Source organism: Hylaeus volcanicus, chromosome 7 (genome assembly GCF_026283585.1).
Source record: "Hylaeus volcanicus isolate JK05 chromosome 7, UHH_iyHylVolc1.0_haploid, whole genome shotgun sequence".
Lineage (NCBI taxonomy): Eukaryota > Metazoa > Arthropoda > Insecta > Hymenoptera > Colletidae > Hylaeus > Hylaeus volcanicus.
The window spans coordinates 18260422-18283264 of record NC_071982.1 but is presented as its reverse complement, the minus strand read 5'-3'; the positions used below and the strand labels follow the sequence as shown (position 1 = coordinate 18283264).

The window sequence follows — 22843 nt, the reverse complement described above, 5'->3', positions numbered from 1 at the left end:
GTTAATGTGCTCCTACGATTTTTACTAACAATGATTATTCGAATTTTAGGAGATCTACGCGGGTCGTAGTAATATCTTCCAATCGAGACGCACATCACGATCCCGTTTATCCGACGCCGGAATTCACCATATATACAAACAAAATTGGATCAAACACCGCGAATCTATGTTCCATGCCAGACCCATGTATAATAAACGTTGAAGGTTTGCAAATAGGAATAACTTCCGTCGATACTCTCAGACATTTAGGACAGCAAGAAATATCGTAAGTTTAACGGTATATATAAACGACACGATAAAAGTTCGAATCTAACGAATAATTTTTTTTTTAGGAATACTCCCGGCATGGACAGACTCGGCCGTTTAGCTGATCATGTATTATCCCAAACAACGTTCTATCCTTTGTACCCTCCTTTCTCAGGGTTGAACTTTGATACTACTCTTTGGCAAAATTATGCATGTTTTGAACAACAACCGCATATCATCATTTTACCCTCCGATGTTAGATACTATTGCAAAATAGTCAACGAGTGTCTTGTTTTAAATCCGGAACGATTGCAGAAATATATCTATGCCAAGTTGTGCATACGACCAGCCAGTAACGGGAAATGGGATCCAAAAAATGTATCCTGTGAAATTGCGAAAGTTTAAGTTCGATTTTGTTTACATTTTTTACCTTCCTTTGTGTTTTACATTCCTGCGTATTTTGTTTTAAACACTAGTGCCAAAGATAATAATTAAGATGCAGTCTTGCACGTGTTTTCGCGTTGTTTGTCAAAGAATTGACAGTGTGTTCATAATAAAAAAAAAAAATTTAGATCGCTGCGACTTGGATTTTTTGAACTTCTTTTTTTTGCGATAACATCTGTGGAGTGCAAGAAAACTAAGAATTTGTTATTTCCTTGATAGAGGTCAGCACCAACCGCATTTGGGTCATGATTCTTGCTGTACTCGTACTCGTGTGATGGCGCCACGAGCACAACAATCGAAACCGTCGAGTTTTCTGCTTGTAGTGAGTTGTGGAATCGGCCATTGCTACAATATTTTTCTCGAGATTGAAAATCTCCAAGCATCGATGGAGATACGTGGACGATCGCAGATCTCGAGGTAAGTTCTTGGATCTATTTCTACGTTCGTTAATGTCTCCCTTGGCGCTATTTCGTAGAGAAGGCAAAAATAATAGGGCACCAACGATCTGCCAAATTTCCTTCCGCCATCTTTGTTACAAATTCGTTTACGTCTTGCTGTGTACATTGTATTTTTTGCTGTTACTTTGTATTTCGTGTTTCGTCTGTTAATTTCCTTTTGTCATCGATCGCTCCATGTTCCATCCAAATCGCGAATCCATCGGTTTCCCTTTCGATTTTGTTTTTCGATTTCAAAGTCAACTACACGGGGGTTTCACAACAAGGCTGTGTGGCCTTGGTTTTTTTTTCATCCAAAAAAAAAAACGCGAGTTATGAAATCCAGCGAGTGACGATAAACGAGATTTCGTGGCTTTTCTCAAGCTACGCGTATCTCATAGTCTGTAAATCGATACATCAATAGCTCCAATGGTATGATATTGTCTATAACTTGTATACATACAAAGTGCAAATTAATTCCGCTATTAAGTGTATCTACTTTGTATTTTTAACAACAGTTAGGTTACATATTAAATCCAAAACGTATGTTTACTTATTATTGAAACACGCTGAAATAAGATTTTCTAAAAGATCAAGATTTATATGTAACAGGTTTCATCCTTTTATGTAATTCTATAATTGTGCTAAATAGCCTTTGAATATTCAATGCTTACAAACACACGTACTCTTGTTCACAGTAGGCTAATGCATTGAATCACTGCATGACAGATATCAATGAATATAATTTCTATCAATCAATAACATTAATGGTTTTGTCTAAGAATTCGCGAGATTCCTTTTATTTTATTAAAATCGAAATGGTATGTTATTATTTTAAATATTTGTACCGACCGATGAGATTACAAATTTCTTTGTTACCGACAGATCGTCTTTCCATTTTGGAAGGTAACAATCGATAAAGCTGAGTTAATGAAAAACAAAATTACGATTTCCTAAATATTTCCGATAGATCGTTTTATTTTTCGCGTAGCACGCGCCCGTTTGCATATAGAAGAATTAAATTTTCACCGTGTATCGCGTGGAATATCAATTGATTTTTTGAGAATGATTAGCAACATTGAACGAGTGTCCGGTATGTACAAAGTGCTTCAATTTTTGACGAAAAAATTGGGATGGTTTATAAATAAATCAAAAGAAATATGTTTACATAGATTGGCGGTGACTTTGTTTTCGACATTCAACGATGGTATTGTTGTGCCAGACGATATGTTTAGGTTAGACCCTTGATGGCCTTGAGTGACCAGTAGAGTGTTTCAAATGTAAACAATACTCGTTACAGCGGATGTTCTTCTAATTACTTTTTATTTTGAAGATGGGTACCATTTTCCATTTTCATTTTCGTATACATTTTGTACGATGTAACGTTTTCATTTTTCTTACCGTAGGAATACACTTGTTTTCGGTGGATCATAGTTTGGAAAACGGATAGATTGGTAGAAGATGGCTTAATTTTGTGCACTGCATCAGAAACGCGACACAGATAGATGAAACGAGAACACCAGAAAGCGAGAGTGCCATATCGATCCGGTTAGTTCGTAGTCTACCTACCTCAACCCTGGCTATATCTTTACCGGCTGCTTCCATTGGCACAGGTTTTGATATTTTTTTTTAGAGCGCGTCTCTTTTGTTAGAAACTAGAAATGGAGAAACTTTTATTGGAATAATAGACGACTAATGAAACCAATACATAGTAATTTATTTATAAATTATGTTTCATCTGGACTAGTATCGACAAGTTTGTCGAGAGCTCGCTACGTGCAGTCTCGATATCTTACGCAAATTCTTCCCTCGATTACCACACTTGTCTTCCTTATCGAGTGTATCAGGAAACATCGAAAATATGCGACACGATGTTGCATAATGGTTCTCGTTGCAGATAATCTGTTCGAAAACAGTCGGCGGACAATAAATGTGAGGGAATGATTTATGATTGGATATGAAACTCAACGTAGATACGAAGTTTACGTTTCAGACGGTTCATACTTGCGTTTGGAATTCATAAATATAATTGATATTATGTTTCTAGGAGCTTTTTGCATTAAATGAATAAAATAGATTGGTCCGGGTCTAATATAGAATTTTGTTGATCGAAAGCGAAGTTAGGCGAGACCCAGGAGAGACAGACTCGTTGAAAACGGTGTGTGTTCAATGCTAGGTCAAGTTCGGGGAGGTGGTGTTGCGGTGTGTCAACAGAAAACTCTGTAGCCTACGCTGGTGGGCTGTTTTCGGCGGGCGACGGCTGTGCACAAAAACGGCGGCAGCCAAGTTCAAGGCCACTGGCCACCTTTCTCCTCCTCCGTCGACTGACGAGCCGCCGCCGCCGCCTCCAGTGCTACCACCGCCGCTCTGCCGTCACAGCCACCGCCCCCATCTCCCACCCACTCACCCTCATCGTCGTGCATATACACGTAGCACGCATAACGCCAGTAGCGTACCATCTCGGTGTCGAGAACAGGACCACCGTATCCAAGCATGGGGGTAAAGAGAGAGAATTGTAGCTCCATCGATCTACTCCCCTTTGAAAATTCAATTGCGTCGTACGTGCACGCAATTCCTCTCCATCCATAGGACCCCATAGACGTTGGCTAATTGCAGTCATGTGCTTGAGTAACTTGTTAGTCGTATTAGTTGAAGGGAAGCTACCTAATGGATCCGTTTTTCGAGTATTCGAATATATATCTCGAGTAGGAGGTTCGAGAATCATCAGTTAACGACCGATTAATCATGACCATGACAATATTCGCAACGATACTTCCTTCATGCTCGTATGTAGCGATAGCATCGTCAGATTCGAATGGTCGTCGATTTCATCGTTGATACAGGCGAATCTAACTCGAAGACTCTGAAAAATGCAACGATTCCTCTGAATATTTCAGAGTGAGAGTTTTTAACGATCCCCGTTGGTGGTCTATGAATAGAATACATATTTCGTCGATCTTCTTCATTTAGAACAGCAAGTTTAGAACAACCTTTACCGTTACTGGAACTAATAAAATAATCTTCTGCGAGTCTCGTTTCAACGATTGGTCAAATAAAGGTGCATCTCGTCGTACGGAAAAAGTTAAGCATACAGTGGGTCCGTTTTGAATTCACATAACTTCAAATAGAACTAACCTTTCACTACCAGGCAAATTTAGAGCCTTTTGCCCTGGGCTCCAAAATACAATACAGATGTATAATTTCAGTTAAATCAAAGTTTCATGGTTTTCGAAGTTCCGCGATATGTTTAAAGTAAGAAATAGAATTTTGAAGCCAGCAGACGTCCCTTGTAAGCCGATATCACGTGAAAATTCTACGAGTATCAATTTAGTTTATATAGATAAGGTAATTAGCGTAGTAAAAGTGCGTTTCGCGGATTCGTGGCGCCCGGTGTTAGGATCGGCTGGTTCCGAGTATTGTCGTATCCTCTGTATCGGCCGTCAGTCGCGTACGGCTCGTCGGGCCGTGAACGTCGTGGTAGGGGGTAGTATGCACATACGCGTGACCGCGCGCGTGTCTCTATCTCCGCGTACTTCGTAAATGATTAGATTCTCCGTGCCGCGATCGTTTACGCTTTTCCCCGTGATAAAGTGCAACGATCAACACCGTAGGATCTCCAGTGCCATTGTCGAAGCCTCCGACAGATGCCATGGATTCCTGGATGTACGATGTGGTAAGTGTCGTCGTCACCTAACCTCTCTCTTGTTCTCCGTTCGATCTCGTGGCTTTGTTTACGTGCTGCGCGCGCGTTCCCCATGTCTGCTTCCGTCGTTAATTTCTCTTGATCGAATATCGAGACGAATATCGATCGTTTTCGAAACGAACGCAAATTGGTTCGAAAATTCACTGACTGAGTCAGTTTTCGTGTACGGAATACGAGGCACATTTCTCTCGCCACAACTCGCGATGACCTTCGATGGAATGTTGTGTTTCGACCGCTTTGCTAAACTCTGATGATTTTGTGTCTGAGTTCCCTTATTTCCCGATGGTAAACGAACACGTATTATCTTCGTCGCGTACCGTCAGTCAACTTTAGCGACAACTCGGTTATTACGTTACGGCGTGCACGTTAGGTAATTTATCTCCCGTGGCTCGCCGATCGTTTTTCCAAGCCTGCCGGTTTTTCGCGTTGCCGGTGAATTCGATTTTGGAACTGTATTTCTGTTTCCCTATATCCATAAGCTTGTAATGTTTAGGAGTAAATTTCGCAACCGTTAAGGTATGTAGTAGAGGTTGAGATATTTTGCTCGCACGACGTACACATCGAACGTCGAAAGCGAAAAAAAATTGTTTGTTTTGATGGTGCTGAAACGCTTGGGCGGACGACTCGAGCCTGGAACGTTCCACCAAATGTTTCTTTTCGTTTCGTTTAATTATCCGATGTTTCCAGGTGATTTTAGTGGATACTTACACGAAATGTACTTTATCGTTAACACTCCATAGGTAATAAAATATGACGCCGTTCTTGACGTCAATTAATTGTACTCGAAATATAGAGTCCCGACGATTATCTGTGTTCCGTTTGTAATACTTCGGATTATTTCGCGATAATTAATTTTTGCACACGTCGACATACGTGCAGGTTTTAATGATAACGGATAAAATAACAATTTTACGTCAGATTGTTCAGGGACGAAATTATTTTGATCGTTATCGAACTTTTAATTAGATCCGTTTATGTGTTATATAATTAATATGTTTTTTGAGAAGGATTCGCAATTAGGGTCGGAATGTTAAGTAAGTAATGTATATGTTTCCTCCAATCCGTTGAAGGACTTAGTAGCTTCTTTATCGATAATAAAGACAGCTACGTTTACCGAGTGCAAAATGTCACCCATCTTTCTTTTATAGTTTTTGCCGTTTACGGAAGGGGCGTTAATTGGGAGTTTACGATAGTTTCGATAATCGAGAGATCAGTAGTTTCACGTTAGTACTGTAGGGGTCGATCTCGTTACTTTAGGTTAGACTGTCTTCCATCAATTTTTCGTTATTAATAGTGTTCATGTGTACTCGTGCGTTTTGTGACTCGTATGCAGAGACATCGTATAGCCGTTTGGACGTATTAACTAGTTTCATACGCACCTACACCCACGCGATACCGGTCTTACGCAATTCCACGTGCTTAAGTCACAGAGGAACGTGGAATCTCGTTCTCGTTAGCTCTGATTTTACTTAGCCTTTCGGTGGACGCGTGTAGCGACACCATACCGACGCGTTCTTGAACTCTATACGTGTCAGCATCGATAAAACGATTTTTTGGGAATTGCCCGACGTTATCGGTTGCTCTTGCGGAACGATAACCGCGTGAAACTTCGAAAACTAGTTCGTACGAAGCACGTAAAACTGAAAGGATCCAGATACTAGGAGAGACAGCTTGTTGTCAGTTTGCAGTGGAAATAAGATGGTGGATTCCAAACGGTGAGAGTCGGTGGAGGAGAGACCGACCTTTGGAAAGCTTATAAAAAAAATATTCGTCGCCTGGATGCGTCACACGATATTTTCGGACCCTTGACTCTTTTACCTTGAGTTAGAGAAGCTTTCGAATCGTTTCGAGTTGAAGGACACTTGAGTCTTTATGGATTCCCATTCGTTGGCGAAGATGGATTTATTTTTGCAACGAACGCCATTTTTCGCACGAGTTATTTTAGGCGCCACTCGAATTGCTGTTTTTCGTTAGCGTGGAATCCAGCATTTAGTGAGTCTATTGCATATTTTGGTATAAGGGGGGGTTGATTTGGAAGTGATCGAGTAATTTTGTTTTCGTATCTCCATAACCTGTAAAATTGCGCGCCATATTTGTCTGCGCATGTCCTCTAGTGACGCCATGCCTAAAGTTTGTAGTCAAATTTTGTTGAATTGGAATAACCAAGTAGTACTTGAATCAATTCCGTTCCTAGTCAGAGTATTCAAATAAAATAAAATAAAATTCAGTAAATTCAATAAAAGTCAGTTTATATCTAGTGACCCGATGGGACGCCTATCGTTAGCCTAACGTGCCCGACGTACGATTATGTCGGTGTGTTGTCTGCTTTTGCGAGGAACGCGTCTGGTAATCATCGGCTTTCGGAACTCTCTGGTGGAGGGGATGCAAGTTTGCGGCTACGAAACACGTAGGTGACGTCATTGGAGTGCCGGGCCAGCCCTAACCTTGGACAATGCGCGAAACGAGCCATAATCTCTTACGTGCGTGATTTTTGACACGAAAAAATGAATAAGCATAGAAGCTACTTGATTACTTCACTTCTCCTTGTTCTCATTTATCACACGACACTGTTCGATTGGTTCAACGCAACAATTTTGATATCTCGAACTCCTGCGTCCATTGGTACCATTGATAATTGCAGTTTAATTCTTTAACCCCAATGACGAAGTTATTATACAATTTTTACTTTGCCTAAAAAATGAGAAGTAAAAGTATCCAATACTAATATATATTTTTTTAGTTGTCTAGGCGCCAGAGATCCTCGAGTCGATTCTGCAGAAGGATTATTAATGTTAGTACCCAAGGATCCGAGCCCAAAGATGACGAGCGAGAAAAAGAAGTAATTTCAAATGCCATTGGCGAACGTACAGGATACTCGAGACGTTATTAGTGAAAGAACGCCGTTCTCAAATTAGCCGGATGATAGTCGCGACATTATTATGTCGACTCGTTATTGCGCTTTCTTTTATTGGATAAACTCGCCACGAAAACGGAGAGCACAGTTGTTACCGAAGCTCTCTTGCCTTGACCGCGACCCAGGGTCTTCATCCTCGGGAGGAATCGATTCGTTCTCTGAACTTCTAATTCTGTAACCGCCTACGCGTGGACGTGTAATGTTGCCACTTCTCGATCATTGTAATAATTCAGGGTCACGGCGATAAACTTGTTGCGAAAACTGCGCGTGGCTACTTATATGTAGCCAGGCGGTTACGTTTTGTCTGTTAACTGCTTACTGGGAAAAGAATTTCTAGACTTACGTTGAACACCCCTTTCTCATCGATGACACAGCGAGATGCTCTAATTTATAGCAACGACTCGCGATCGACGAGCCTCAAATTAGAATAAAGCAGCAGCACGAGGGAATGTTTCTTTTTCTTCATCTCGCCGCCGCCGACCAGGTTTCTTTCTTGCTTACATAATCGACCTGTTTAAAAAGAGGTTGGGCGAGACTTGCGCGCGCACCTTGAAAATTTCGATATTACATGGTGCGTCTCCGACACGAATGAAGAACCGTCAGCGGATGGAGGGGGGCTTACAGGCTTCCGCCACATAAGAATTGCATTATCGTTTCTTGTATCTCTATTTATCGGATTGGCGTCAGAGGCGAGTTAAGTAGTCAATCACGAATTTCGAATAATGAATAAAAGATAAACAACTTTCGATCCATTGTTTATTCGTTAGAAATTGTAGACTTTCTCCGACCTAGTCGAAAACGTAGGAGATTGTTTTGAAATTGTTTAGGTGAAATGTACAGGGTGAGTCACCGAAGATTGGAATGCCAAACGTCTACGTTATGTCTGGTGAAAAAATAGTAACAGAAGGAAGTGTCCCAGCGAAAGGAACATTTTTCTCAAGGACACGGTTCCCATTCCTTTTAAACACGCAGAGTGAGAGGAGTGAAACCAATTCAGTTGTACCATATGTTGGGCGATTTCGTTGAGAAATTTGATAGTAAATGTGTTTAGATCCCAAGAAATCATTTCTTTTCTCTTCACCTCAATGGCTATTCAATTTTCTTGTTTCGAGTGTTCAAGAATGGATCAAAGACCGAGGCATAGTGCACACTTGTCCGTTGCATGCTTCCTTTCTCAATTAGGGTTGTACCCAGGTGGTACAACGCGAAAAATGTTAGATGATTCATTATATAGGACTTTTGATTGGGTTCCGTTAGTCTCTTCGCATGTGACTGACCCGATAGAATATAATTTCCGCTATCTATCTCTTAACGTCAATTTTAAACACATTTTATTTCTTTCTATTCAGTAGTGAAACGATTATAACAACCAATTTCAAGTATTAGTTTGCATATAAATTGGTACCGAATAGGAAACGCAAGATAAGACAGCTTAATTGGTGCAATTTTGGCAACCACCTCTAGCTGGGCAGGGGTTGCTCGTGTCGGAGCGGGGGTCGAACATTGCTTGAATAATAAATGAAAATCGTTATGAGGAGACATATGTACATACTTCGATCGTAATTAAGCCACGTTATCGCGATAGAACTAAAATTGTTAGTGCAATCGATATTTGGGTCACGGCCTCCTCTAAAAACGGACGCTCGATCGTGGGCACGATTTTTTTCGGTTACGCGCGCGAGCACGAGCGAGAAACTATGTATGTGTACCACGAAAACCTTATTCGAAACGAAACAGCCGGTGGCCTTGATTTGCCGTTGAATTACGTTCAGAGATCGCTCGCGCGAAGCGAAATAATACAGCCAACGATTTCGCGCGAGTTTCAAGGCATGCGGGTTTTAAGGATTCAACGATTCAACGATCAAGACCGTCGCGTAATCGAATAGTTCCCCTGTAATAACATTGCGGTTAAAGGAGAACGGAACGGACTCTTTTTCAACCCGATTCCGCCTTCAGGATTCACACTACGGTTAGCTGTCCAGGTTGTCAGAATCCGTGGCAGGCAGATTGACACACAGTGTGCTATTTTAACAATCTTGCCTCGCTATATTAATAACCAGACTGCGGATTTCTCTTTATGAAGTATATTTTATAGAAGTTCTGTATGTGGTTTCCATATTCTCTGACAGTTTCATACAGATACCCTATTTGGATATGGGGTCAGTTAGTCAAAAATGAACACCAATACCCATTATCGTAGGAATCGGAATAATATCTTTATGGGAGCTTTTTTTAGGAACGCTGGATTTGTAAAATGGCATACTTGCGTGACACGGTGTGAAGCAACCAAACACGAGGAAGCTGAAACGGAGGGAGATGAATAAAGAGGGGAAAGAAGATGGATAAAGAGAGTTACGGAGTCTGCGGCGTTGGCAAGGGGGAGGGATAATGGTGATAAGAAGAGAGATAGAGAGAATTAGAGTGAGATAACAGTCAGATGGTGGGATTCAAGGTCGCTCACAGTCGGCTGTTTCCGTCGGAGTTCGGCGACGGCTAAAATTGTGTGTTGGCGCGCTTTGCGGCCTTCGCGAACGCGGCCGCTTCTCCGTCTCTCTCCCTCGCAGAAAAGTCAAGTTCAAGGCTAGCCAGATAGGAGCGCGCGATACGTTTCTCTTTCTTTTTCCATTCTTCGCTCGTTCCTTCCGTCTGGGTTTCGGTAACCGCTTAATCGAACGGGCGGGTCGGGGTCGGACCGAAGGCGGGAAAAACGAGTGTCTGCGAATGCAAACTCTTGGCTTGCGCAATCTTCTGTTCTTTGAGCATTTCTTTCTTTCTTTTATGCGAACAATGCTCGTCTTTTCCCCGCGTATCGCCCTCTCACCCTTTTTATTCATTCTGTGACTACCAAACTGTACAAATAAAAAGAGTGAGAGAGAGATACGCGCGGAGACTTTTATCGTTATTCTCTGGCGGCTGTTACATCGTCAGACCGACTCTGCGCCCACGTTGCCGTTGGTTTTTATTTCATTAATCCGAACGTGAGAGACGCACGCGCGAAGCAATTCGCACGGCTAGTCAAGTTCGAGGTTAACCAGATGTTCTTCGACAGTTCGTGCTTTTTCCCTATATTATTCTTTTTTTGTAGCCTCTTCGCGATGGTTCTTCCTTCTTTCCATCTGCCCTACGGCAGCTGGGGTTGCCTAAAGTGTTACATCACCTTGCACGATTCCAAAAAATGAATATTTATTTTTCTAAAAATACTTTAAATAACGCTGAATTTTCTGCAACGATCCGTAGGTCAAAATATCTCCCAGACGCTGTCGCGATGCATACGTTTCATGAATCTGATCAACATTACTTCATGGCTGCTCGATTCTGCGCAGTTTAAAGAAAAAAGTAACGTCGATAAGAATACGCTCGTATATTATTACTAATTATTCGCGCACGACAGTTATTTATGCGAACGCGTGAAATAATCTCGCCATTGGTTGTTCCAATGAATTGAAGTCGAAGATTACGTTACGAAAACGAAGGTCAAACAAGTTTCCGTACGTTGTATGGATTACCAAGGCGATGCGCATAAACAGAGAGCCTGTAGATACACTTGAAATGGAATTTCCACGTGAATTCGATAGTGGGTAGCACGGAAAACTCACGAATTGCAATTGCGACACGAGATACCAATTAGGGAAATCGCGTTAGGAATTTATTTAACCGATCAGTATCCGTATAAATTGAGTCGAAGTCCTGACTTTATCGTTCAGGGATTCGCAGTATTTATTATTTAAGATACATTTAGGTACGAGGACTATTTGGGTATCAACACGTGAAACATACTCGAACTGATTGAAACTATCACGTGATCAGACAGGAAGTGTTTGAGACACCTACAGTACATCGTTTATAATGCAGTAAGGTCGATCGATAATACTTTCAATGCGGTCGTTTTGAAAAGTTAACGAAACTGTACGGTTGTGTGAATTTAAACAGGGTAATTGGTCAGTACAAATATGGCCTAGTTTCGTTTCATCGTAAGGTTTCAAACAACGTTCTTTTATAAAGTTCGTAGTTGGTATTTGCAATATTTACATTTGCCATGACAATAGAATCAAACAGTTTGCTTTTAGGTCGTGGAAGAAATACCTTCGATACATGTACGTACCGCTGCCCACGGAAGAAATAAAAAGTTCGTATCGAGTATGGTGTGCAGAACTCTTTTTTTCCTGGGAGAGCATTAACGCGTCGAGACATGAAGCGCGACGCGACGCAAAGTCTAATAAAATCGATAACGCGCGAGGTTCGCCGCTTCGGGAGCCAGCTTTCGTTATTATTCCCCCTCCGTGAATGGCTGCATCGCTATTCACCGTGAATTAAAATTAAACGCTTGACGATATCGTTTTGAGAATGGTCGCCACCGGTGCGATAAGAGTTCCGCTGCCGCGAGTAAAGATCGTCTGTCTCCGGGCGGCGCATAAATCTCTCTCGAGGGACGCGTTCCATCGTCTCCATTCGTATTGCTCGCAAACGATCGCAAACTGCATCCCGCAGAAAAGTCAGGTTCAAGGCTAACCAGATACTCTGCACTCCTTCCTCTTCCCCTCTTCCTCTTTTTGTGTGCATTTAATATACGACACCGAGAGGAAAGAGGCGGAGGAGGACGAGAGAGGAAGAACAGGCTTACGCAATCCTTTCACCGTTACTTTTGTTCTCCGTCGCCCTACCTACCGTTCGTCTAAGGACGTTTCTTGGCTGGAATCGCACCTCGACTCGCGGTCCTATCCTTTTCCTTGCCTCTTCCATCGATCACCTCCAGATCGAAATTTCGAGCAGCTCAATTTGACCTTTATAACAATAAAATAAAATAAAATAAGCTTGACAGAGTAAATATTTTGATTCAAATGGTGGCCTTCGTATTTCCCACTGCTGAATTAATCAGAGCCAAGGGAAGCCTCTGTAAATTACTCAAAGTTTTAAACGCTTTCTTGAATAAGAGTAAAAGGCATTTTCACGTTTATACGTGTAACGTTTGGGTTCCTATTCCGAGAATCACCGCCGTGTATTTTCTGAAGTCAATTCTAAAAATGCTTGTGGTGTTGGTCGCGCTTAAAAATAGCGGAGAAAAAAAGTGCAGACGACTGCAAGGCAGACTGTCTCTCTGGGATTTTCGTGACTCGGCGAACGGCTGGTTTAAGGGGAGTGGAAATTGCTCCAAAATAATGTCTTCTTCGAGAATTAATAGCAAGAAAACGAATGCAAATCCAGACTTTTCCTTTCGTACAATGTTTGTGTCCGTCTGGACTAACATATGTTGCTCTTTTGATTGTTGTAGGTTTGTATGATGTCCGGTGCCGGCACCGAAATCATGATCGGGAACAACAGAACCATGGCGAACATCAAGCAAGAAATCGAGAATCCCACCACGCCCACGCAAAACTATCAAGTCTGTTCACCGACCACGACTCTTCAGCATCAAGAGGTATTTCGGACGTGTAGTTTTTACGATTGACGAAACAAGTTGGAAATGTATAACGAGCTTAAAGTAAGCCGAACCGCGTCCTCGCCATGGAACAAATCTTAAACGATTGTTGCTTGTTGCAGGTGATCTGCGGCAAGGTGGAAATGCAGACTGATTACGGCGGAGGTGAAGGTAGCCCTGGCAGCCCTGAGATGCATCACTGTTCCTCCACGACGCAGCCCTTGGGAACACCAGAGGTAGTTAAGAAACATAAAATTCTATTTTACGAACTTCGACCAACTGTATTGTTCGTCCTCTTCACTGAAATAATATTTTAACTCGGTACAATGCATATACGTGCATCGTCAGAGTTCTCAGATACACCAAGTCGTTTTTGTTTTCAATCATAGTTCTATCACGTGGACAGTGCAGGTGTTGTTATTTGTGCAGCGTATAAAGTATCTCGTTATGCATAAATGAGACAGTCTTATGACAATAGTGAGGAGGACTAGAAATTCAATTAGTCGAAACGTTTAAACGAAGCTTTAAACGGTGCTTGTTTAACGATCATTTCTCACAAAATCAATCAATGTTTGTTAATTTAGGGAGGCGTGAAGGAGGAGGACATGATACCTCGAAGGCTTTGCCTCGTGTGCGGGGACGTGGCGAGCGGATTTCATTATGGAGTCGCGTCTTGCGAAGCGTGCAAAGCTTTTTTCAAAAGAACGATACAAGGTAAGGGGAGCTCCTCCGCGCTTGCAAATACCGTTCCATCAGCGTTTTCCAGGTAGCACCACCGCATTGATTGTAATTTTTGTTGAACGCTTTGACTCACCTATTATTAACATCTTGCCGTGTCTTTTCGCTCTTACCGTTAACGTTACTAAGTCCATTTTTCTGATTTTGGTTTTGTGCTCTAATCAGGCACTAATATCGACAAGTATGTACTTCTATTAATTCGGTTATTCGTGAAACTGACGCTGGTGCTACCTGGATGAGGACCGCGTATATTACGATAAAATAGCCAGTAATTTTACAGGTAATATCGAGTACACGTGTCCAGCGAACGGCGAGTGTGAAATAAACAAACGCAGGAGAAAAGCTTGCCAGGCGTGCAGGTTTCAGAAATGCCTCCGCCAGGGCATGCTAAAGGAGGGGGTTCGATTGGATCGTGTTCGAGGTGGCAGACAAAAATATAGAAGATCCACCGATCCCTATACACCTTTAAAGGCAGCCCCGTTGGAAGGTGATTCTTAAATATCGCATTCATAAATACTCGTTTATCATCCGAACGCAACGGTATATATGTTATCGTAAAAGTGAATGGTACACCTAATGTAAATTATTGCTAATAAACGTACGGCTTCGTTAAAGTAATCGGTGAATGTGTATTGCAATGTTATCAGTTCTCATTCAATAATGAAAGTGCTTCCGCTATAACTAGCGAGTGTGAATTCCTCATTTACTGATCATTTCATTAAAGGTGTACATTCACTTGTAATAGTCTACGTTCACAGTGTACAGTTCACCTTCACTGTGACATATAGAACCGGCGTGAGGCACATGATGATACGTACGATTAAATTTTAATGTTTTCTATGTTTCTAGCAAACGTAGGACCAGGAGGTTCTAACGAAATCATAAGTAAGCTATCGGCTTCTTTCAATTCATTTAAACCTTTCGCTATGAAAGGTTATTGTAGTGGTCGTCTGCGAGTCATTGATAAATTTTCCGTTGTTGCAATGCAAAGTCCATCTATAGTATCAGTTTCGTAATCAAATAATTCGATTTTTGACGCTGAGTAGTATTTGACTATTTTATAATCTGTGGCTATCTTCAGGAATTCACGACCTTTAAATAATTAAATACCGCTGTTCTAGCTCGGGTAGAGGTGATGAATTGCGTAGGGGGGTAAGGGTTGCGAAATATGGGTTGTCCTCCTGCGTAACAGTAGCGCTTTTCGGTCAGTTTCGTTGTAGCAAAAGGGTTATACGATCCTCGAATCTCGATTTCTTAGTAACTTTACGTCATGGCACGAAATCATTCGGTTTAACGCGTTTTTTGACGCTGCATTGAAATGCAGTGAAATTCAAACGGTAAACGGTTTTATCTATCGATAGATAATAAAATGCTGGAAGCTCTGGCCGCCTGTGAACCCGACATGTTGCAAGTGTCTAATCTCTTCCACACTCTCGACACGGATCAAAGAATACTTGGTCAGTTGTCGGACCTATACGATCGGGAATTGGTTGGAATAATCGGTAATCCAATTAGTTCATGCATGTATCAACCATTAGTATTTATATATTGGAAGTCAATCTGACCAGTGTCGTTTGTCCCAAGGTTGGGCAAAGCAGATCCCTGGATTCAGCACTCTAGCTCTGAACGACCAGATGCGACTTCTGCAAAGCACGTGGGCCGAGATATTAACGTTCAGCCTCGCGTGGAGAAGTATGCCAAACAATGGTAGATTAAGGTTTGCCCAAGATTTCACGCTTGACGAACGACTCGCCCGCGAATGCCACTGTACAGAGCTGTACACACATGTGAGTCCAATGTTCAACTTCCGTACAGTTAGTTTCAGTAATTTCGTTCCAGGCTACATAACATTTTTGTTTGGGCAGTGTATTCAGATCGTTGAGAGGCTGCAACGATTGGGCTTGACCAGGGAGGAATATTACATGTTGAAAGCGTTAATATTGGCAAACAGCGACGCGAGGTGGGACGAACCACAGGCCCTCTATCGTTTCCGAGATACTATACTGTACGCCCTCTCAGATTGTGTGGCCGCAGTAAGACCAGGACAAGCGCTTCGCGCCACTCAAAACATGTTCCTAGTGTTGCCCGGTCTCAGGCAGGTCGACGGAATTGTTAGAAGATTTTGGTCTAGTGTCTATCGAACGGGGAAGGTACCTATGAACAAGCTGTTCGTAGAAATGTTAGAAGCTGCTCACTACCGATGAAGCGCCGACTCGAACTCGATTCAAAGAAAAATGTGTATTAAAGGACTCCATAGAAGCGTCTGATCGCTCGCCGACGAATCATCAACGTTTACACTTACAACACTCTGGCAGTGAGGTTAGGGCACGTTTCGTCGCGTCCCCTTGGGAGTGTGAGCGGACAGACAGTGCGTGATAGTGAGACGTAAAAAAAGAGGAGGGACACTGTGCAGTTTTATTATTTTTCTTTAAGAAAAAGACTCACGGACAAAATGGGCTTTATTTTTCACTAAGCGAAAGTGTTGAAGCGTGAAGCTTTGGCCAGTGATTCCAGCAGTCGTCGAAACACGCGAAATAATTTTAGGATAGCAGGCACACACTTTTGTCGAAGTAACCAAACTTTCCTTTTCGAGTACCCCATTTACAGGTACAGAGAAAAAACAAAACGATGTTATTTCAGGATAGGGTACCTAGTACAAGAAGCGAGACGCTTTAATCCCGGAGCCCTCGTTTTAGGATAGTATATGAAAAATCTGTCGACAAAGATAGAGGAACCTACCAAATAAACAAATAAAATAAAAACGTTTTCATTTACGTTGTATTGATCGGTACCGATCGTGCGAGACACCGACACCGACGCCGACATCGGTGATCGTAGAAATCAAATGCAAAATGTAACTAACTGTGGGTGTTTGACGTTATATAGTTAGCATCGTGTTACCAAATGACCACACCAGTTTAATCAAAATTACATACGTAGCTGCAGATATTTTAGTTACGTCTTTTCTCCGAGGGAAAAGAAACAACTGAGTCAGTCAATACGAGATTAGAAGAAAGACGCGAACTCTATTTTTAATAGTGTCGATGAAAAGGGTACGTCATTTTATATGTAGAGGTAACTGCACGTTTTAATACTATCGAACCGTCGTAACCGACCGCTATAAATGTAAATCGATGTGTGTACTGCATTGAACATCCATAGTTCTAGTTGAGCGAAATGAATTTAGTATGCGCCGTTGTACAAATCGAACCAATCATACGAACCAACAGCTAGCTGGCCGGCGAATAAGGGAAAACGAAAGAATGGCTGGATCGTTCTCGATTTAAGGCCATGCTGTTTTTGCGTTGTTTTTTTTTTTTTTTGTACGAGATAATACAGAAGAGAATAGTTTCGGGAACGTACCTCTGGCCAGGTTGCCAGGGTCTTAGGAGAGAGAGAGAGCTGAAGAAAAATTTAATCGATTGTTGAAATGATCGCGGAAAACTGTTATTCGCGCGTGCCACACAGAGAACGTAGGAAAATATATTAATTGTTAACTGGAGAATATAATTTATGGTGTACTAAATCAACTACGAAGGAAGTAGGCATTTTTTTTTGCTTTTTCACTCCGCCTACGTTTGGCACGGACAGCTTTTGACTTAGGAATTGGTCTATGGTTTCGGGTACGTCTACTTCTCTCCTTTGCGATGCGGTAGCAGAGGTACCTAATGCATTTCTATTCTCCGTAACCGCTTCATCCTCGTAACGTTTACTCGACTCTTTGTGTTTCTCAGCGCGAATAATCGGACCTTCTTTTACTTTTCTGAAACTGAATGGTTTTTCTTTCTATTTATATCGTGAAAGTGACTTTTTTATTTCATATTTTTAATTAATCTTCCGCGATCCCAAATCGGGACGCTCCCAGCAGTTTAACTAGCGACATCTCGATCTGGGACCACAGAAGGTTAAGAGATTCGAAGTAAATCACTAACCTTTAACTAACCATTCAACGATAATCTGCAACGGAAAACCGTTTCCTTATATTATATTGCTATATTATATGTATTCAGGGATCTTTATTATCTAGTTATTATTGTTAACGAGATCTGTGCACGGAGCTTGCGCATAATAACGCTTTTCCTCTAAGCGTACAAAAATTAACGAATTGATGAAATATCGTACAGGAACGACTAATCACGTGCAAAGTGAAAGTTCAGTTTTTCAAAGGAGGAGACGCGTGTTCGTAACGAAACAGGTGAAGTTATTATTTGCTGTTTACCAACGCGCGACAGGATCTGCGGCAAGGTTCTCGCCGATTCTTTGGATCTGCCCTATTGTTATTTCGCGGTAAATTAGTGGTTATCGAACGGAAAGAAAAAATTATTTAATGAGAATCGTTGGGAATGAATATTTTATTGTAATAACGTTGAGATGTTCGGCTACTGTTCAAATGTTTGGCCTGCGATCGATCGGATCGGTTCGGAACCTTGCGATCTCGATACGCGGGATTCTCATGTAACGTTTTAGAGTGCAATAATATCAGGATACAGGCGATTGCATTGTTTCTCTCGCGACACCGTCCCTTTTTTGAGTTTCCTTTGTTTCCGCATTGCGTCTTCGTTCTCCTACCGGTTCGAAAAACTTTGTTTAATCCTGCTGCATTTAAATATACAATGCAAAATAGTTCACAGTGTGACGCTTTACGCATTGCGTGTCCTTCCTCCAATCAGTATCTTACAAGATCGAGCGCGGCATGAACGCTCGTCACTCATTGCGAAATTAGATGAAGCGACGAACACGAGCGGGAATATGCGAGAAACGCGACCGGCTGTTATATCACTGCGCGTTTTTGTTTCTGTCAAACCAGTGTTGGGCGAAACGTGTAATCCACGATTTGTAGATATAATTACCGAGTTATCGTAATGATGGTCAACGACAAGATCTCTTTAGTGGTCTTCGTTATGTTAAGAATAATACGAACGAGTTTCGCCCTGGATTTACTAGTCGAGCTCATCAGTAATTCTTATCAATCGTTCGTTGAACAGTCCGCAACTACTAGATAGTTTGTTAGTACGCGATAAGCTGATAGATTGTTGAAATGATTAATAGCGGCTAAGGCAGGGCCATCTAGTTAAGCCTCGCTAATGAAACCAGCGAATCCAGAACGGAACACATTATGTATTATTAATCCCTGTACCAAAGCTATTAGTACTGATTTGAATATAGGTCTAAATTTGACGAGTAATTACCGCCCAACACTGTCAGGCGTCCCTTCTCAGCTTTTACTGTTTCGTCCTTTTCGTTCGCTTCAATGGTGTCATTTTTCTGTTCTGCGATACATGTAAGGTTCCTGAAGAATCGATCATGGGAAACTCCGTTGGACGGACGTTGTTGCGAGAAACGTTTGGTGGCGTCACGAGCCACCCGTTCCGCCAATTTGTGTGTTAACGTTTGTTGTAGTTTATCAGGTGTGATGTTTTAAGAATGCTTTGGTACGCACGTTTCATTCGTGAACTCGTCGATTGTACAATTTCTTCTGTTCGCCAGCCAAGTAAATAGGCTTTTTCTATGCAGCTGTGATATACGCGTTGTCGGATGCATCGGATCCGCACCCTTTAAACATTTATCCGCGTATTCTATCCGCGCGTGCCGTCGAGATTCGTGAACCACTCTGTTCTTCTTTCTTTTCTCGAGACGTTGCGTTTGCCTGCGTCATTTCGGTATGAAACGTTTCGCAGAGGCCTAAGAACTAGCAGGTGTACGTTAACCCTCTATCACATTGTGTATAAATAACGGAATAATTTCTGTTTCAACGTGTAAAGTGAAATTCGTGCGATAGAGGGTTGAACAACACTTTCGAAGCACCGTGTATGTCGTTACTGCTGTGTGATTTTTCGTTTATCGATGGATCACTCGTCTTTTCCGTTACTCATTAATCGTTGTTCGTTGCGAATGCTGCGAGCACTAGGTTCATTGTTGTCTTGTGTGCGTCGCGCGATTAAGGAAAGAGAGCCGGAAAGAGAAATATTTTTACGAGTCTGACACGAAACGCGTCGGTTCGAGGGGTTGTGTGTGTGTGTCACCGCACGACTTTAACGACCATATTCTTCGTGTATGTTCAATCGATTCGCCGTGACGGTAGAATCGTAGTCTCAGGGTTTCGAACAAACAAAACAACCAACAAATAAACAAAGGATACAAATTTAGACACCTATATAAATAGATAAGGCGCGCGAGTATATTTGTGGAGCAAAATATTATAATAGTAATAATAGTAATAAACGATGATGCTGGTGATGATGATGATTATGATGATGATGATGATGCTGATAATGATAACAATAATGATAAAGAATATTCATATTAATATTAACGATGATCATGATGATGATAATAAAGATAAAGATAACAATGGAACACTACTCGATGACCTATTACTTCGCGGATTGGCCGCAATCGATTCTTGCATGTCGTAGAAAAATAGAAGGCTGCATCAACGATCTAAGAACACATGCTTTATCTTTCGTTTTATATCTTGTAACAGATTACTTTCTCCAAGTGTGTACATTAGTGTATTCAAACTAAAACTCTTTATTTTGCACACATTTTATGTTAAAAATGGCCCAGAAATCAGACTTCACACTTATATTAGAGCGTCGAGTTCCCGTTCGAACTGGTCACGTGTCGCGGAAATTCGCGTTTAGAAATGTGCCGATTCCAACGAAATAGAATCTAGACGGTCTCAGTCAGCGCAGCAATCATGTCGCGAAAGGTGCTTCGACGCGTGCATCTCTTTTCGTTAACCTTGCTTCTCCCGATCTTTTGCAGTAAGTGCCATTTTACATTGTACACAGTATTATAAACAGCTAACGAAAATAGAAAACAAAACAAATAAATACCAAGTGTTTTCTCGCAGAAGGAAGCTATTCTGCGATCGCAGAGGACTGTAAGGACTTCGATATCGACGTGCTCGAGGACTATTTGTCGAAGTTGAATCTCGAGAACGTGCCGACAATCGCTATGATGATTGGCGGGTTCCAGTGTCCGGTCACGACGTTGCCCTTCGGCGCCCTCAAGTCTGACTGGGCGAGGCTGATGCTTCTGCAAAGGGCGCAACCCCAGGAGTCGATTCTAAAGGAAAAACTGAGTCGTCTTTTCAGAATCTTGGCGATCGCTTACTTCCAAATCGAGGAACGCTTCGATTTCACGGAAAACGTCTCTCGAACTACCAGGTTTGTATCAGGGAAGTGCAACTGGACTTGTGCTGTGTCGTTGAATGAAAGATATAAATTTTCAAGCATTGAATTTAACCATTTGTTGCATGAATTTTATTCTACCTTTTCAAACTTGAACAAAGAAACCATTTCTCGTACTTTTCAACGACACAGCCCTGAATTACAAGGCACATGTACTTCGTACAGATGTTTTCTTATACGTTGTGCCTCAAATAATTGTACTATTTTAATAGTATCAACGCCTCAACGACGCGCGAAATACCTAGCAGTGATCATTCGAAGAAGAGCACCGAGAAACCCAACTTGCATTCAAAGAAAACGCCTGGAATTCCTGGAAGCTTTAGTCCAACCACTGTCCTTGGTACCGAGGAATTCATTGACGCGACCAAAATCGAAGGAACTGCATTCACGAGTCCGTATGTAACTGGAGAAGACGGCGAACGCGACTTTTTTGTTAGAATTCGCAACGGTTCTTCGACTACCATCGCGTCTTCACCTGTTGGCATTGAAACGACGTTTCCTTCAACCATTGTAGAACAGATCGTAAACGCTTCCAAGAACGTTAGCGGTTTAGATAATTTTTTTGATTCGATTACAGTCTCGACGTTAGAAACCAGTACTTTAAATAACGGGAGCTTTGATACTTCTAGCTTGACTTCTGCTAATTATCAAGGATTAACAACAGAAAAGGAAGGAATTAATTTTACCAGTGAGGTCCATGCAACAACGGCTAAAATGGCAAAGAAAATGCCTGGCAGAGGCGATTCTCCCATACCCAACGTTTCTGTGAGTTTTGAGACTTTTGAGGAGCAAAAGAACACGACTGTCATAGACGAAGAACCGAAGATCCCCGTAGCGCAATATCGCGATGGCACCGACTCTAACTTCCCTGAATTTGCAAATATAAGTAGCACGGAGATGTCCGATGTAAAAAGTACGACCGAAAAGAGTCACATTTATACGAATAGAATTTCTGGGAACGATGTCGGTGGCTCGATCAAAAGTTTCCCCACCGAGCACTCGAGTCGTCGGACGAACGGCGTTTTCCAAGTTTTCGAGGAGACTCCGTGGAATCCCTCGAACTCCACGGTCCGTGGTAATAAGATAAGGAAGCCTTCGATTTCGAGGCAACCGCCGGCGAACAACGAATTTTGGAAATACATTGTAACCTCGCGAAACGTTACCTTGGCCACTCCCGTAGCCTCGAGGTCGACCTCGGAGTTTCCCGATCGGACGGACGAGACGAATGGCTCCCGGGGAGGTTCAGTCAAGTCCAAGAAACGCGGAAGTTTAAACACGAACGTCGAGAAAAATTTTCGGTGGTTTTACAACGTTGGACAGCTGGACAAAGACGAACGCGCCAGGTAAAAGTTCGGGATCGGATGATCCTTCTTTTGATTTTCATTGAATATGGAGATTGCACTGTTTCTGAATGGGTTTCGATTGTTGCAGGAAAGACCAGCTTGGGATTCATATCGAATGCGGTGGACATTGACTTCTTGGATGCTTTGGCTGTTCCAAGTACTGAATAGAATCTATATACATTAACGAGAAATCGATAAGTGTTAAAATAAATGCACTATGTGTAATTTTCTGAATTCAAATGGTCGACATCGTTTACACGAAGTTTTACAATCTGGTATCCGAAAGCATTCCTCGTATGCCGCGGGGACGGAGGCAATGCTACAGTGATAAAAAGAAGCAATAAATTCTGTAAGGTCCCAGATGCCAACAACGGATCCAATTGGTCGCAATAAAGTTCTTTCAATTTCA

General features: G+C 42.0%; 2 protein-coding genes across 11 annotated transcripts in view; both read left to right on the top strand.

Moving 5' to 3' along the window:
* LOC128880505 (DNA polymerase alpha subunit B-like) overlaps positions 1-8487 on the top strand; it is a 15640-nt gene extending 7153 nt beyond the window's left edge. For 2 of the 3 annotated variants that reach the window (XM_054130676.1, XM_054130678.1), the window contains 4 exons: positions 50-265; positions 333-1107; positions 2531-2672; positions 7568-8487. In XM_054130676.1, the coding sequence (XP_053986651.1) occupies positions 50-265; positions 333-651 (535 nt within the window). In that variant the 3' untranslated portion in view covers positions 652-1107; positions 2531-2672; positions 7568-8487. The remainder of the gene's footprint in view (positions 1-49; positions 266-332; positions 1108-2530; positions 2673-7567) is intronic. The other variant, XM_054130677.1, reaches the window with a different exon arrangement.
* LOC128880506 (steroid hormone receptor ERR2) lies at positions 4560-22843 on the top strand. Of its 8 annotated transcripts, XM_054130683.1 has the most exons (13): positions 4560-4797; positions 13011-13157; positions 13280-13393; positions 13742-13871; positions 14161-14382; positions 14745-14780; positions 15257-15397; positions 15480-15682; positions 15761-20662; positions 20752-21067; positions 21304-21486; positions 21721-22434; positions 22523-22843. In XM_054130683.1, the coding sequence occupies exons 1-9, from the start codon at positions 4774-4776 to the stop codon at positions 16097-16099; spliced, it is 1356 nt and encodes a 451-aa protein (XP_053986658.1). In that variant the 5' UTR covers positions 4560-4773; the 3' UTR covers positions 16100-20662; positions 20752-21067; positions 21304-21486; positions 21721-22434; positions 22523-22843. The 8 variants fall into 8 exon arrangements, with proteins under 8 accessions (XP_053986658.1, XP_053986657.1, XP_053986661.1 ...); XM_054130682.1 differs by having other exon boundaries at positions 21304-22434; XM_054130684.1 differs by having other exon boundaries at positions 4562-4797; positions 14176-14382; positions 21304-22434.